Raw genomic sequence first — 14,463 nt, 5'->3', positions numbered from 1 at the left:
TTTCATTGAATAATGTCAAAGTCAATATAGCCTAAATATGTCATCAACATAAAACTCTGTAAAATGCGTATTTTCCCATTTTCCTGAAAAGGCGGGAAAATGACGAAACGCATTTTACAGAGTTTCATGTCGATGGCATTTTTAGGTTATTTTGATTTTGACATTTGAGCTTCTTCTTCCTTTTTGTCTCTATAAGGCTGTCGAGTGCATCGATCAGCTGATTTTTCTGCGTAGGTTATTTTTTAGTGTGAATAGTGAGAATATTTAATTTTCTTGATTTTTTTCAACATGTATAATCATTTACCATACTAATTTGACTGAGATATCAATCTTTACTAGTATATAATCTTTGCTTCCACGTATCGCCCTCCGAGGCAACCCTGAAGGACGCAGACCCCCAGGCAGACCTCCGAAAAGATGGAAAGACAGCTGGGAGTCGACATCCCGAGAGCGACATGCGGAGGCACAAACAGATCCCTAGGATCTACAAAAAGAAGAAAAACTCTGTAAAATACGTATTTTGCCATTTTCCTGCACTGAACAAAAGGCGAGAAATGACCTAACACATTTTACCGAGTTTTGTGTCGATGGCATTTTTGGGTTATTTTGATTTTGACATTTCGCTCACTCCTTTCAAGAACGTCATAAATCAAAAAACTTGATTTTTCTTGAATTATGAAGCTCTGAAGATACCGGGACGGGTAGAGAAAAGAAAAAATATGGAACCTCTTATTCGTTCCAGCATCTTACTTATTAAGCGAAACATTTTTTCCCATTGAAATCAATGTAAAATACAATGATGCGTTCCATGCCGAAAGATTACTCAATTTTGATATAATTTTTATTAAAGTTTATTTATATAAAATTACTTCTAATACAACATTTTGAGTGTGTCCAAATACTTTATCACAAAATCTGGATTATCTCTAATTACAGGAGTTATTTTCACCAATAGATGTCTCTAGTGAAGTTCTAGTGATTCAAGAACAAGGTTTCTAAATTGGTTCATATATATATATAGAACTTCCAAGAATTTGAGTAGTGTGGTTGTCAATAATGGGTAGAATTGGTGAATGTTACACGTGTGTAAAGTGATCACTTAAACCAGCCTATAACGGTCGTCAGCCCCGTAAATGCCCAGACTTCCATATTCTGCTTCATCTTTGATGAGATGTCAAAAAATAATACTTCTAATAAAATTTAAAACTTCTAATACAATTTAAATATTTAAAAAAAGTAAATAAAAAAAATGCTTGTGACAAATAATGAATTTTTTTTTGCTCGAAAACTGTCTAAAGACATTTATTTTAATTGTCCAGTCCATGTAAAAATTTCGGCGCTACCAAAACTGTTTTCCCATAATTCTATGTAATAAATGCACCGTCTGGTCAGATAAATAGACAGTGCTAGCACAAACCGGGACAAAATCTAAACCGGCCGGGACACCAAGACCCGTGTTTTATATATATATATATATATATATATATATATATATATATATATATATATATATATATATATATATATATATATATATATATATATATATATATATATATATATATATATATATATATATATATATATACAACGCAGGACAAAAAAATTTACTAGTTTACTTGCTACCGCACGCCTTGACTTTACTGAACTCTTTTTCTAAGAAATCCTTTATCGATACCTCTTTCTTTTGTTCAATAAATTAAAGACACTTTGTGTCACCTTTCTACAATATTTACATTTTAAAATGTCTCAACAATTTTGTTTTACCCGCGTTTGAGGGAACATAACACAACAATCATGGAAAGTGCAAAGCAAATGTCGATTGCGATAAAATCCAAAATAATCACACTGTCGCAACAAAACATATCTAATTGTAAAATATCTCGTCGAGTTGGGTATTCAAAAGGTGCAGTGAGGTTTTTATTTAAAAAATTCCAAGAAACTGGATCCATAGAACGGTAAAAAGGAAGCGGATGGGGGCGCGCGACATCTGCCCGAGATGATCGCTTAATAAAAAAAATTGTTATGCGCGATCGATTTTAAATGGCACTTAAAATACACGCAGAGGTGCAGTCTACCAGCTAATCAACATTTTCCGTAAAAACAGTGTCCAGGCGGCTGTTGGAGCATGGTTTCCAAGCACGAAGTCCCGCAAAGAAACCATTACTGACGAACAAAATGCAGAAGGCTAGACTGGATTGGGCGAAGGAGCACCAGAATTGGACCTTGGAGGATTGGCAAAATGTTATTTCCTCCGATGAATCAAAATTCAACCTTTTTGGTCCAGACGGCAGAAAGATAGTTCGACGAAAACTTGGGGAAAGATACCATCCGTCGTGCGTCACTCGAACCGTTAAACATTCACCCTACGTCATGATTTGGGGGTGCATGACAGCGTACGGTTTAGGACCTTTAAATTTTATACAGGGTACGATAAATGCCATCCAGTACAAAAAAGTGTTGAAAAACCATCTTATTCTAACAATCGAGGACATTACGCAGTATACCGCGGACCCGATTTTTCAGGACGATTTGGCGCCGTGCCATAGAGCCCGCACTGTGAGTACAAATATTTATTTTTTAATGCACTTTGTAGACCACTTGATAAATAATTTATTGTTTTTCTTACAGATCATTGAATACAAGGATAAAATTGGCTTAAAATCGTTGACGTGGCCCGGGAATAGTCCTGATTTGAACCCGATAGAAAATTTATGGGCGATTATGAAAAAAAAAGTTGGGAAAAAAAAATAAAAAAACATTGAGGAATTAAAAAAAAACTTGATTCAAGTTTAGGAAGAAGAAATAACATCAGAAATTTAAGATTCGCTTTACGCTTCGTTAAATAATAGAATTTTACATGTTATAAAAAATAAAGGTGAATTCACTAAGTATTAAATATTTTTAAATGTTATAAATATGTTTAAATGTAAAATACCTTAATTTAAAATAAAGCGATTAGAACCTTCTTCTTAAATATGATTAAAAAAATTACATGTCTTTTATTACTCCATCACAAACACTCGACCATAAATGAACCGTTATGGGTCTCTAAGGTTCGGATAATCTGATACCTGGTATATAATGGCAATTTCTAAGTACAATTCATGAGTAAGATCTTTCATTTTAACCTTGAAGTAACGAGTAGTCATCACATATGTTAAACAATACAAAAAAAACTAATTAAATATCAAGAATAATTCATTATGTGTCAATTTTAGTTTTTTTGAGGACTCGTAATTTTTTTTGTCCAGGGGTGTATATATATATATATATATACATATATATATATATATATATATATATATATATATATATATATATATATATATATATATATATATATATATATATATATATATATATATATATATATATATATATATATATATATATATATATATATAGTTACAAGCTTACAATACAAAAACAAGTTATCATCTCACTCCTCAATGGATGATATTTCCGGAAATTCCTTGTCTCTCTGGACCACATTTCGTCGTATCTTCTTGTTTTATGTATTTTGCCTGTTGAATATTTGTATGCCAACTTATAGGTTCACTCTGTTGTCACACACGCCAACCTCTTAGGGTTATGTAATACCTCCCAAAAAGATTCAAACAATAAAAAGTTTTATATACATGGGTTATAAACATGTTTAATTTTTAATTCTTCTTTAAACAGTGTGCCATTATTACTATCTGGTGTTCATAGGGCACTGCATCATACAAACGCAGTGTTATCTTGATTGTCAACATGTGAAGGAAAGGTGATTGGCCCTCCGCTTCAGATACCAGTCTAGGGTAAAATTGAATAAATATTAGAGTGAAAAATCACTCATATTTTTTTGACCCCCACCCCCCTGGGAATCGAACCCGGGACCTCCAGTACCTATTACACTACGGAGGCGTATTAGGAAATGGTGCATTCATTATCGATAGACAACCATCTGTTTTTCATGGCATTGATAGTTCACTTTTGAGTTTGTTAATGTGAATACAATGGAGATAATTGAATCGTTGTCATTTTTGCAATGGACAGTTTCCTTTTAACTCTAATGATTTGGTGAAAACTAAAAAAAAATACAGTCCCGAGACTGTATTTTTAATTAAATACTGAAAAATTGTCACCTTTTACCTAAGTATATTTGCTAGAGTCCTGGATTTGTGTCTGCCCGAGCAGGTCCACTTCTGCGCCAGATGGCTTCTAGACCATGTTTGCCAGTTCACCCGTTGTTTGATACAATAGCATTTGATTTGTGAAGTGTGTTATATATAAATATGTGTGTGTATATATGTATATTGTGTCTTTATTTGATGAGCATCATTTTATTATCCATTCTTCTCATGTTTGACTTTGATCCTTCTTCTACAAACGTGTTGCCGGAAGATACGGAAAGGCCGAATAAAAATATGGGAATTTTTAATAAACAATTTATTTTAATAACAATAATAAAGGAAAATAATAGAACACGGTATGGTTCAATTGACACAATTCAATTTGAAGTGTAAATTAATAATAAGTAACGAGATAACATATGTATTGCGAAGTCGAGGGTGAGCCATTAGTCGTTCTGCCATTCTGCCGAGTTACTCGTTCGGGTCCTGAAACACCAAAGTACCCAGCGATATAATGAGCAAATCGTGTCGGGAATACAGACAGCTTAAATATACTCTACACGATGTCCGCTTCCACAGTGTAGGGACCTGACGTCCCGGGCTCAATTCAATTCCCAGGGAGTGAATAAAAATAATGAAACTCAAACTTTGTTTTTCACCACTTTTATGTATTTTAACCATTTTTATTTTGTGTATAATATAGTCTTAATGTTATTGTAATAAAAAAATGTGTCAAAACTACATAGTGTGTTGTATGAACAAATTATGTCATCTTCATTAGTGATGCAATGGGTTAATTTTGAAACTGTTATAAAAAAAGCATTCTAATAAAAAAGATTTTAAAAAAAAACTGCAGTTACCATAATTCATGAAAATTTAAAAAAGCCTTAAAACAAAATTGAAACATTACTGATAACTGAATTTAAGCGATACTCCTTTTTGAAATGTTTTCCCTATTGAATATTAGAAGTAATAACCCCCTGTCACATCAAAGCTCACTCAATTAATTAATTCACCTAACTACGGATACTCTCAGTTTTGAGTTTAGTACAAGGTGCTTGTCGAAATCGGTCGGAAAAAAGTATCAAAAAAAAATTAAAGCAAAATAACCTTGAAAGGTTCCGAACGTTTCGAGGGATCCGTCAGTTAGGGGAGCTTTCCTGTCCCCCCGAGTTCTGCCATCCAGATTGCATTCCCTCTGGTGATCCCGGCGAGGGTGGTTGAGAGTTGGCAAGCGGTATTTCCTGATAAATGAAAGCAGACGTGTCACATATCACAGTAACAGCAGGTCCTAATAACCTATTTCGATTACTACTCTCATGGCTAGGAGATGAGCACTGTTCCGGATGTTTGGCAGTTTTATTTCTGACTGAACTTACAATACACCCCGAGTCGGAGTCATAACTATGTCAGAAATGTTATTTGAATGTCGAAAATGTTTTTATTTTCAAAATAAAACCCTGGTTGAACCTGTTCGGAGGCTATGAACATGCTGACGAGCTTCAAGATCAAGAGAATGTTTGTGAATAAGTTTAGTGACCCTAGAAAGGACCTTCCCTCGCACGTATTCTAGAGAAATGATGTATTCTAGGAATCGGAAATGGTATTTCGAGAAAGTATTGCGGTTTCATTAAATAATAAGGCACGGGAGTTGTTCCCAGCTGACCGCCAGAGACCGCTACCGTCGCCTTCTGTATTCACGGGCAGGCAGTACGGAAGTACGGAAGGGGAACAGCTCTCGGGCGGAGAGACATGATGATAACACTAGAGACGTTCTATTTGTACCCACCGTGTAGTGGGCCACAGTCCCTCCTTCGCACTCGCCACAATGGATCCCGCTGTCGTCGGGATCGATTGCTGCCACTCCCCCCTCAGAGACACTTACGCCGCACCAGAGGCAGAACGAGACCCCCCCTGAAGGAGACTTCTGGTTCATCTAGAGTGTAAAAAGGAATTCATCAGATCGGTCTGTGTCGCACACATCTCGCGAGAAAATTTAAAATAACAAAAAATGTAATATACTGACCTCGTAAACATTCGCGATTGGGGTGACGCTCTCGCCCTCCAGTGTTTGCCCTTGGGCTTCACGTGTCGATGATTGCTTTCCACTCGGGTCAGTAAAAGGGTTGTTTTTTCCGTTCTGCGGTGACCGAGGTTCTTCTCCAACGGGCGACAGCTCCTTCAAAATTATACATATTACAGTAAAATTGCATAAAAAAATAAAATAATGGCCGACCAAACCCGCTACTGAACTTTAATCGGCGTTAACTTGAAACGGTCAATAGTAAAAAAGAATAAAATAGAATAGGTTAATAAATCGATAATTTGGTAATACTTATATTGGTAGTAACGGCAGCAGCGCTCATACTGAATCAGTCATCTGCCCTACCGATGACGAAAGCAGAAAACGGAAGGGCAACTCGGGAGGGCTGCGCCCGTGTAGAGCACCCGGCCGCTGCGGTGTCGGAGTTGCATCTGCAGTCATCTGTAGCCATCCGCAACTGCTCTCAACTGGCAAGCTGCTCTCCGGAGGGACTTTGAAGATCGTTACATTCATCTGTTTTAATTGTGTGTGCGTGTATATATGTGTGTGTGTGTGTGTGTGTGTGTGTGTGTGTGTGTGTGTGTGTTTGTGTGTGTTTGTGTGGTGTGTGTGGTGTGTGTGTATGTGTGTGTATTGTTACAATATGTATTACAGTGTATATGTTTATGTTGTTCGCGACCGAGTCGAGTCGATAGAACGAAACTACAGAAGGTCTATTATCTGAGTAAAGTATCTATAACGGTAAGTGGTTAATTTTCAGTCTTATCTCGGTTTAGCGTCTCTAGATGTGAAAAACGGGGATGAGTAATGTTACTGTGTGTATGTATATAATCTATATAAGGAGTTAAATTGATCGATTTGACTGTCTGTTGCTTCTTGTATGCTGGCAGTGTCGAACCGGTGTCAAAGGTGCATAATATGTGCAAATGAATGTTGACAAATCCACAGTCACGGTGTTTGAAAGAGACGAAGGAAGAGACCTCGTCAGGGGTCCGGTCAGTACAGTGTGATGTGTAATAGTAACCGACTCAGCCCGCCCGACGACGAATGACTGCAATAAAAATACAAAGGGCGAAATATAAACTCCGGAGCCGCCGTGTCGGGTCGCAGTCAATCTGCGACTCGGGTACAGAAAAAAGTACCAAAAATAAAAGTAGTTAAAAACAAACTTGTTTAAATGTGCCACAAAGTATTGACAATATATATTTTTAAAAACATTCAAAAGGAAAAAAAATTACCTCAAACGATTCTGACGGATGGATCGGTGGGAGGAGCTCTCCTGTCAAGGATTTCATTCCACTTGATCCTCCAGCCGCAGGCGATCCTTTGGCAAGCGGTATCTCCTGGTAAATTAAAGTAGCATGTACGCATCACAGTGACAGCAGGTCCCCGTTATCAACTACTTTTTTTTTTTTTTTTAAATAACTAGCAAAGCCTCTATTAGAGTCATGTCTGCAGGTAGGAACGAAAGGATAGGGAAGCTAAATGTGAAAAATACATCACAAACACCCAGACCAATTGAAAATACATCTTTCTTGAATTCATTTTGCAATTAGTGGGAATTCAACTTGCGATGCCAATTTCGCAGTCGAGCGTCTACCCAACTAGGCCACGGCGCCTGTCCGATTACTACTCTCTTTGCTAGGAGATGCACTCCTGCACTGTTCCGGGTATTTAAGAGTCTTAATTTCTGATTGAGTATGTCTTTTTTTTTTAGTCATTTTTTTAAAATGAAAAACTTAAGTGTTCGAGCACTGTTTCAAGTTGTCGAACACTGCTCGAACCTCGTCAGCATGTTCAGAGGGTCATGTTTTTTGATTTTTAGTTCTTCGTCAACATCGTGCATAGGCACTAGCGATAGAGACGTCGTTAGGTCAATCTAAAGGGATGAATAAGTTTAGTGGCCCTAGAAAAGACCTTCACTCGTATGTACTCTAGGAATCATTCAGTAAATGGTAAGGCACGGGAGTTGTTCCCCGCTGATCGCCAGAGACCGCTACCGTACGGAAGTACGGAAGGAGAACAGCTCTCAGGCCTAGAGACATGATGATAATACTAGAGACGTTCAATTTGTACCCACCGTGTGGTGGGCCACAGTCCGTCCTTCACACTTGCCACAACAGAATCCGCTGTCGTCGGGATCGATTGCCGCCACTCCACCCCCGGAGACACTCACGCCGCACCAGAGGCAGAATGAAACCCCCTTCGAGAGAGACTTCTCGTTCATCTAGAGTGTGAAAAGGAATTCATCAGTTCAGTCCGTATCGCACACATTTTTATAATACCAAAATTGTATAATAACAACAAATATAATATACTGACCTCGTAAACATTCGCGTTCGGGGGTAGGCTCTCGCCCTCCAGCGTTTGCCCTCGGGCTTCACATGTCGATGATTGTTTTCCACTCGGGTCAATAACGGGGTTGTTTTCTCCGTTCTGCGGTGACCGAGGTTCTTCTACAACGGGCGACAGCTCCTTCAAAATTATACATATTATAGTAAAAGCTGTATGAACAAAGAAAACACCCCATGACGCAGCACCCTTAACCGACCGTGATCATTTTAATATCACTAGTACAACGTCTCGTCCATCAGTCCTACCAGATTCCCAGATCATATGCACCAGCATGCGGCATGCGACCGACTCTACATGTTAGTAATCACGTTTTACCCTCCACCGAATAGCGCACTTCCTACTTGCGATCTCGAGTCGAGTCCGTGAGAGAGAAAACAGACTTATCAACCGAGTCAAGGGCCGGATCAAATTTTTAAACATAATAAAGTATTGTAAAACGGACGAATATAATGGATGAAAATCCGGTCAAATGTAAAAAAAATAATGTCTCATTAATATTAAACGTGCTTAAATTGAAGTGTCGCCGCATGTAAACATTTTTTAGTGCTCATGATAATCAAAAATTATGTCTCAAACTTGATTGCCAAAAGCAAGAGCGTCGATATCAAATAGCAACGTCACTTTACGACGAGAATCCAAAGACAATAGATATAATTTTTTTGCATTTTGTGTGGATTATTCGTAGGTATCTAAACACAGTGATTATGTTTTAAAAAATGGTTTTTTATTTATATTCAACCAGTTTTTATATAACGGACCGTCGGCTTTAACAAACACCCTCCCCCCACTTAGTGCGTAATAAAGAGGTTTTCCAGTATTTTATTTATGTAATGAACATAATATTGATATAACATTTACTGATTATAACATTTTGTGGCAGTATTGGCCTTGTACTAGAATTAAGAGACCATCAATATTGGCATTGGTATCGCTTAAGGATAATCGCATAGATTAACTCGGATATAAATATAATCGAGCGAGACTACCGGATGAGATTCACAAAAGAAATGGAGTTCGACCTGTACGGAGCCCAAAAGGAGGTCTGGAAGATGTTGAGGTAATGTAAAAAACCCATAAATGATTACACTCAAACCACAAAAGTTGCTATTATACAGTGGGAAGACTATTTCAGAACGGCAGAAAAACATCAGGATTACTTCATACGTGACAACAGTACGGAAGAGATCAAATTCAAAATGAAATGGGTAGTCAGAGGACTGAGGAATAGAAAATGCTGATAAAATATGGAAGAGGTAAACTTCGTACACAAATATACCGCCTTAAATGAAAGATATTTAAAACATGAAGTATACCGACAGAATGGCGAGCAAGTATAACTGTCCGTATTACAAAAAGGTGAAAAAAACAGATCAACTTAAAATGCAGTTTGTAATCAGTTATAGCGAATAAAAACCTATCAGCGAAAGCTAAACTGGCAGTAAACAACGGAGTCCAGGTTCCGACCCTAATGTGTGGAAGTGAAACATGGAGTTGGCAAAAGAAGGATGAAAGTAGACTGAATGCAATCCAAATGCGATCTCTCAGAAAAATGTGCGACAAAACGATGTATGATAGATGTTCGAACAGTGAAATGAGGAAGGAATGCAAAGCTGAGACAAGCATTATCGATAAAATCAAGAAAGGTGTATTGAGATGGTTTGAACATGTAGAACGAATGAGTGAGGAAAGAACGACAAAACAAATTTATGAGGCGAATGTAATTGGAAAAAGGAGCAGAGGAAGACCGAGAAAAACTTGGCACAATCAGGTATGCCAAATACTTGAGGGTGGTCAGGTTAGGAGTCGAAACAATCGGCGGGTATGTATGAGGAGATGCATGAAATTGGAAGAGGCGAAGAATGTTTGCAAAGACAGAGTGGTGTGGCGTTCTATTCTCTCTGCCAACCACTGCGGGGAAGCGTTAGTTTTTTAATTAACTTAAAACGCCATCTTTGTTGTTAGACACATAAAGTTAGTTGAAAAAACAATAGAGTCAAATAAAACAGCTCACCTCTGCTTTGTAGATCGAAAGCATTCGACAGTCAGATCGAAAGACGTCGTTAAAATATTGTTCTAATTCTAATATCGTTATTAACTAATTTAACTAATTAAAGATCTGAACACCGACAGCTACACTGGGATCAAAGTGGATCGCGAACTCGCAAGTTCAGTTTCGACTGCAGTCGGAATCGTATAAGATAGGCTCGGGCCGTTTCTTTTCAATTTGGTCACGGATGAATCGATCGAAGAGGTTGCCGACACGAACCCGGGCTACCGACTGGGCGGGAAAAGAATCAGCAACGTCCGCTACGCCGATGATGCCGTCATAATCCTCCAAAGAACGCTTTTCAAGAAAAAGTACAAAATGATGATATCTACCGACAAAACAAAAAGCATCACCATAGCAAAGGGTCCAGTAAGATGCAAACTTGTCGTGAATAACAGAACCATCGAACGGGTGATGGGATTGCCTCGGAGTTGACGTTAGTAGCGACGGTGATCTTTATGGTGAGACTCTAAAACAAATAAGGCTGCAGCTATGTCCGGATGCCTCAGAAATCAGCGTGGAGGAACAAATGCACGAGAATAGAAAATTACTTCTATAACCAAATCTCCACTGGGAACCTCCGAGATGAAAACTCTTCTACATATCTATAACCGGAAACACGTTGCGAGACCGCATAAGAAACACTGTTATCCGGAGCATGTGCAAGAGAAAATATATTGTGAAGTGGGGACGACAACAAAGGCGATACTGGAATGAACATTAAAAAAAATTCCAAAAGCACCAGGCGGCGGCAGACATCCTCAGGATCTATAAAAAGAAGAAAAGTCGTGTTAAAAATAAATATTTTTGTAAAAGTTTCAATTCCACGTTGGCCTACTAACCTCCGTCACGGCGTCCAGCGTCGGCGCCCTCTCCGAGTACAGGACAGGGCACCTGGCATCTCCCCGTCTCGGCTAGCTCTCCATATCGACTTTCCAGACAGTGGTCGGACCGCACGGTGGCTCACAGAGAGACTCGGATTCAGTCCACAGTCCAGGAAAGTCAGTAAAACCTCTATTTTTCTTTCAAATAGGTCTGAATTTTGGCATAAGTGTTCCCTCAAACCTCAGCACTCTTTATTATTATTTTTATTTTGTAAACTATTTTGTAATAATAGTAATTGATAGATTTAGAAAGGGTCTCGCTCTAGTTTTTTTATCGGAACATTGTTATTTTGTTTATTTACATTAGTTTAGAATTTGCACCGCATAAAGTCGAGCCAGAGTCGACATTCGAGTAATAAATACCATGCGGAGCCACACTCGACACGCATATGAGAGTGGTGAGGGTCAGTGTGTCGGAGATAAAAATTATCTCCATCGAATTACCTATAAGGCGGTAAGTATTTTGTTTTCGTTTTAATGAAACGTTTTATAGATTTTGTAATAAGACTACAGAAATAAAACGACTAAAATCTCGGTGAGCGGTTTTATATTGAATATAAAACTAAATTATATACTAACATTACTGACATTTTGTAAAAATGACTGACCGCAAAGTGAATGCTATAAATGTTGATAATAACATAACATTGTCAGTATGTATTTCTGTTCTAGACTGATGTTATAAGCATATACGTAGAAGTGGAGGAAAGCCGAAGAAACTTAGCACAATAGAGTGTTTTGAATAGTCGAGCGCAGTCAGGTCGAGTCAGAATAATCGGCAGGTATGTACGAGGAGATGCGTGAGTGTGGAAGAGGCGAAAATTGTTCTCAAAGACAGATCGGTGCGGTGCTCTATTCCTTCTGCCTATGCCGGTTAGTTAGTTAGTTTTGTTAGTAAACACACGCTTGCTAAAAAACATTGCTTCAAAAAATGAATATTTAAAAAAATGTAAAGATATTTGGGATAGTATGAGGATAGTCTCCCCTGTGAAATGAAAGTGTTAGTCTAAAATATTCTACCACCTCTAAATGTACTCGTGCAAAGGAAGTCTGCCCGACGGGTTCGGGGCAAATGGAAACTGGAAAATATAATAAAATCGAACTTTATATTTTAATATTACAGACTGTAGTATTTTATTGTATATACCGTTAGTGGAATCATAGTTAATTCTCTATCTCTCCATCTCGCTGGTCAACTTGTCGACAATATTACGGGACTAGAACTTCCACTATCCTTCTGATATAATACCACCCCCCTGTTCCCATATTACTTTTACAGATTACCGTAGTCAAAACGATACAGGTAACGGAATAATGAAGATACCGCGGGCATCATAAAATCTCCTTTTCATTCACTATCCGATATCCGACACACGATACTTCGGCTTTGACTTTTGGCTTAACTATGCTACAAATACCGCAATTTCAAAATTAATAATTCAAAAGAAAAATGTTTTTGATTATTTATAAACACTGTGCAGTACCATTGTTGCAATTACAATTGTAAAATATAGATGATATTTCAATTCTAAATATCAGTGAAAATAAGAACAAAAATACACGAATTGAAAATTATTCTTGCACAATCAAAAGAAATTCCTAACATACTACTGTCCAAAAAGCATCTGACAGGATTTTCGATTTTCTCTTAACTATTAATCAACTTAATTTGAGAGGAAATTAAGTCGCCATCGATTTAATGCGAATATAATTTAATGGTCGAGTCGAGGTTTAAGTAAGAATTTAGCAAAATGCCAACAATAAAATGTGTGTTTCTAGAAAATAATTCCTTCGCTGGATCACTTTGTATGTCAATGTTTAACCTAATTTTATACGCGCATTGTAAATTATATAAAATTACCTACAAATTGCATACGAAAATTTCATTCGAAGCTGAAATAATTTCTGTAATTTGCGATTCACCAAATGCGGATCTGTAAAGTGGCCGCTCGCGTCATTCGCGGTGACGTGTTCCCATTTTGACAAAACCTAACTAGATTTTTTTTAGAAAAGTTCTAATAGATATGTCTAATAATCTGTCGAGCCTGGCTATTTTGTTTCCATTAAGATACACGTACTCGTACATTAGTACGGAGATTACAAATCGGAAAGAACTGCGACACGAGAATGTGACACGACGGCGGAGATGCATAATTGGCATAAGGACCGCTATACTGTTATCCACAGACTAACTAATTTATAAACTGTTATCGAGTAGGGAAAATACCGACCTCAAATAGAGGCTCCTCGAAGCCGAAGTTATAGTCTCCACTGAATAGCGAGTCCATTTTCCAGTTCGAAATCGAGGCAGACGGCGAGAAGAGCGCTACAGTGCGGACGGCGAGATCTGTCAGTACTAGAACGACCAAAGACAAACTATATAATCTATCTAGAACGACCGATCAGATTGGGGACCATAGACAAATAGATTGCCATATAGAAATGGACAAAATGAAAACAGTACCTACCTATTTGGCGCATTTTAGAAATTATTATAAATTCTGTAGAGTGGATTGTCAGTAAAAATTTCCAAATATTTAGAATTTAAAAAAAAATGCATTAAAAACGAACAAAATTTATTTGCTATTTTGATTGTGGGTCGTTCAAAGAACTTCAGGGTGATTAAAGTTAAAATTTATTGCATTATTTACAGTGCAGTAAACTTTATATATTTTTTATTTTGTTAAGCATTGTATTTAAAGAAAATAATACCTTTATTTACGTCTAAAACTCGTGTTCATACATGTTATACAGATTGGAAATATGGTATCTCCTTGTTTATGGACTTCTTAATCCCACATTCATAGTTTATTTCAATAGGTAGAGGTTTCACTGTATACATAAGTCTGGATGAATCGATACATATTTCTCAAAAAAAAAATCGATTGATGATAATAATGATATTTATCTAAAATTATTTATGCATGAATGGTATTCTCCTTTACCTATAGGTCTTATACTATATTTTAGTTATTATTAAGTTAACCTTTTAAACGCGTTAACTTTGTTCCTAAG

General features: G+C 37.2%; 1 protein-coding gene across 2 annotated transcripts; it reads right to left on the bottom strand.

Annotated features, from left to right (window-relative positions):
- Positions 1–4,482: 4,482 nt before the first annotated feature.
- LOC148309362 (uncharacterized) lies at positions 4,483–11,830 on the bottom strand. 2 transcript variants are annotated; one of them, XM_088260195.1, is made up of 8 exons: positions 11,407–11,830; positions 8,485–8,637; positions 7,401–8,389; positions 6,454–7,213; positions 6,145–6,297; positions 5,908–6,054; positions 5,229–5,362; positions 4,483–4,604 (listed from the first exon to the last, which is right to left on the bottom strand). In XM_088260195.1, exons 6-7 carry the CDS (start codon positions 6,052–6,054, stop codon positions 5,261–5,263), a joined length of 249 nt encoding a protein of 82 aa, XP_088116321.1. In that variant the 5' UTR covers positions 6,145–6,297; positions 6,454–7,213; positions 7,401–8,389; positions 8,485–8,637; positions 11,407–11,830; the 3' UTR covers positions 4,483–4,604; positions 5,229–5,260. The 2 variants fall into 2 exon arrangements, with proteins under 2 accessions (XP_088116321.1, XP_088116320.1); XM_088260194.1 differs by lacking the exons at positions 4,483–4,604; positions 5,229–5,362; positions 5,908–6,054; positions 6,145–6,297 and having other exon boundaries at positions 6,413–7,213; positions 7,401–7,505; positions 8,243–8,389.
- Between the last annotated feature and the right edge of the window lie 2,633 nt (positions 11,831–14,463).

This window comes from Brachycentrus maculatus, unplaced genomic scaffold (assembly GCF_059751285.1).
Source record: "Brachycentrus maculatus isolate JH-2025_06_01 unplaced genomic scaffold, ASM5975128v1 h1tg000126l, whole genome shotgun sequence".
NCBI lineage: Eukaryota > Metazoa > Arthropoda > Insecta > Trichoptera > Brachycentridae > Brachycentrus > Brachycentrus maculatus.
Note: the sequence above shows the minus strand (reverse complement) of the source record. Positions and strands in the feature narration are given on the sequence as shown.

Excerpts from the sequence above, each read along its gene's own strand:
- LOC148309362 (XM_088260194.1), bottom strand. The coding sequence starts at position 8,389 with ATGAACGAGAAGTCTCTCTCGAAGGGGGTTTCATTCTGCCTCTGGTGC. Across the intron at positions 7,506-8,242 it reads GGACTGTGGCCCACCACACG|GAGATACCGCTTGCCAAAGG; the intron begins GTGGGTACAAAT and ends TTAATTTACCAG. Across the intron at positions 7,214-7,400 it reads ATCCGTCAGAATCGTTTGAG|TCATTCGTCGTCGGGCGGGC; the intron begins GTAATTTTTTTT and ends TTTTTATTGCAG.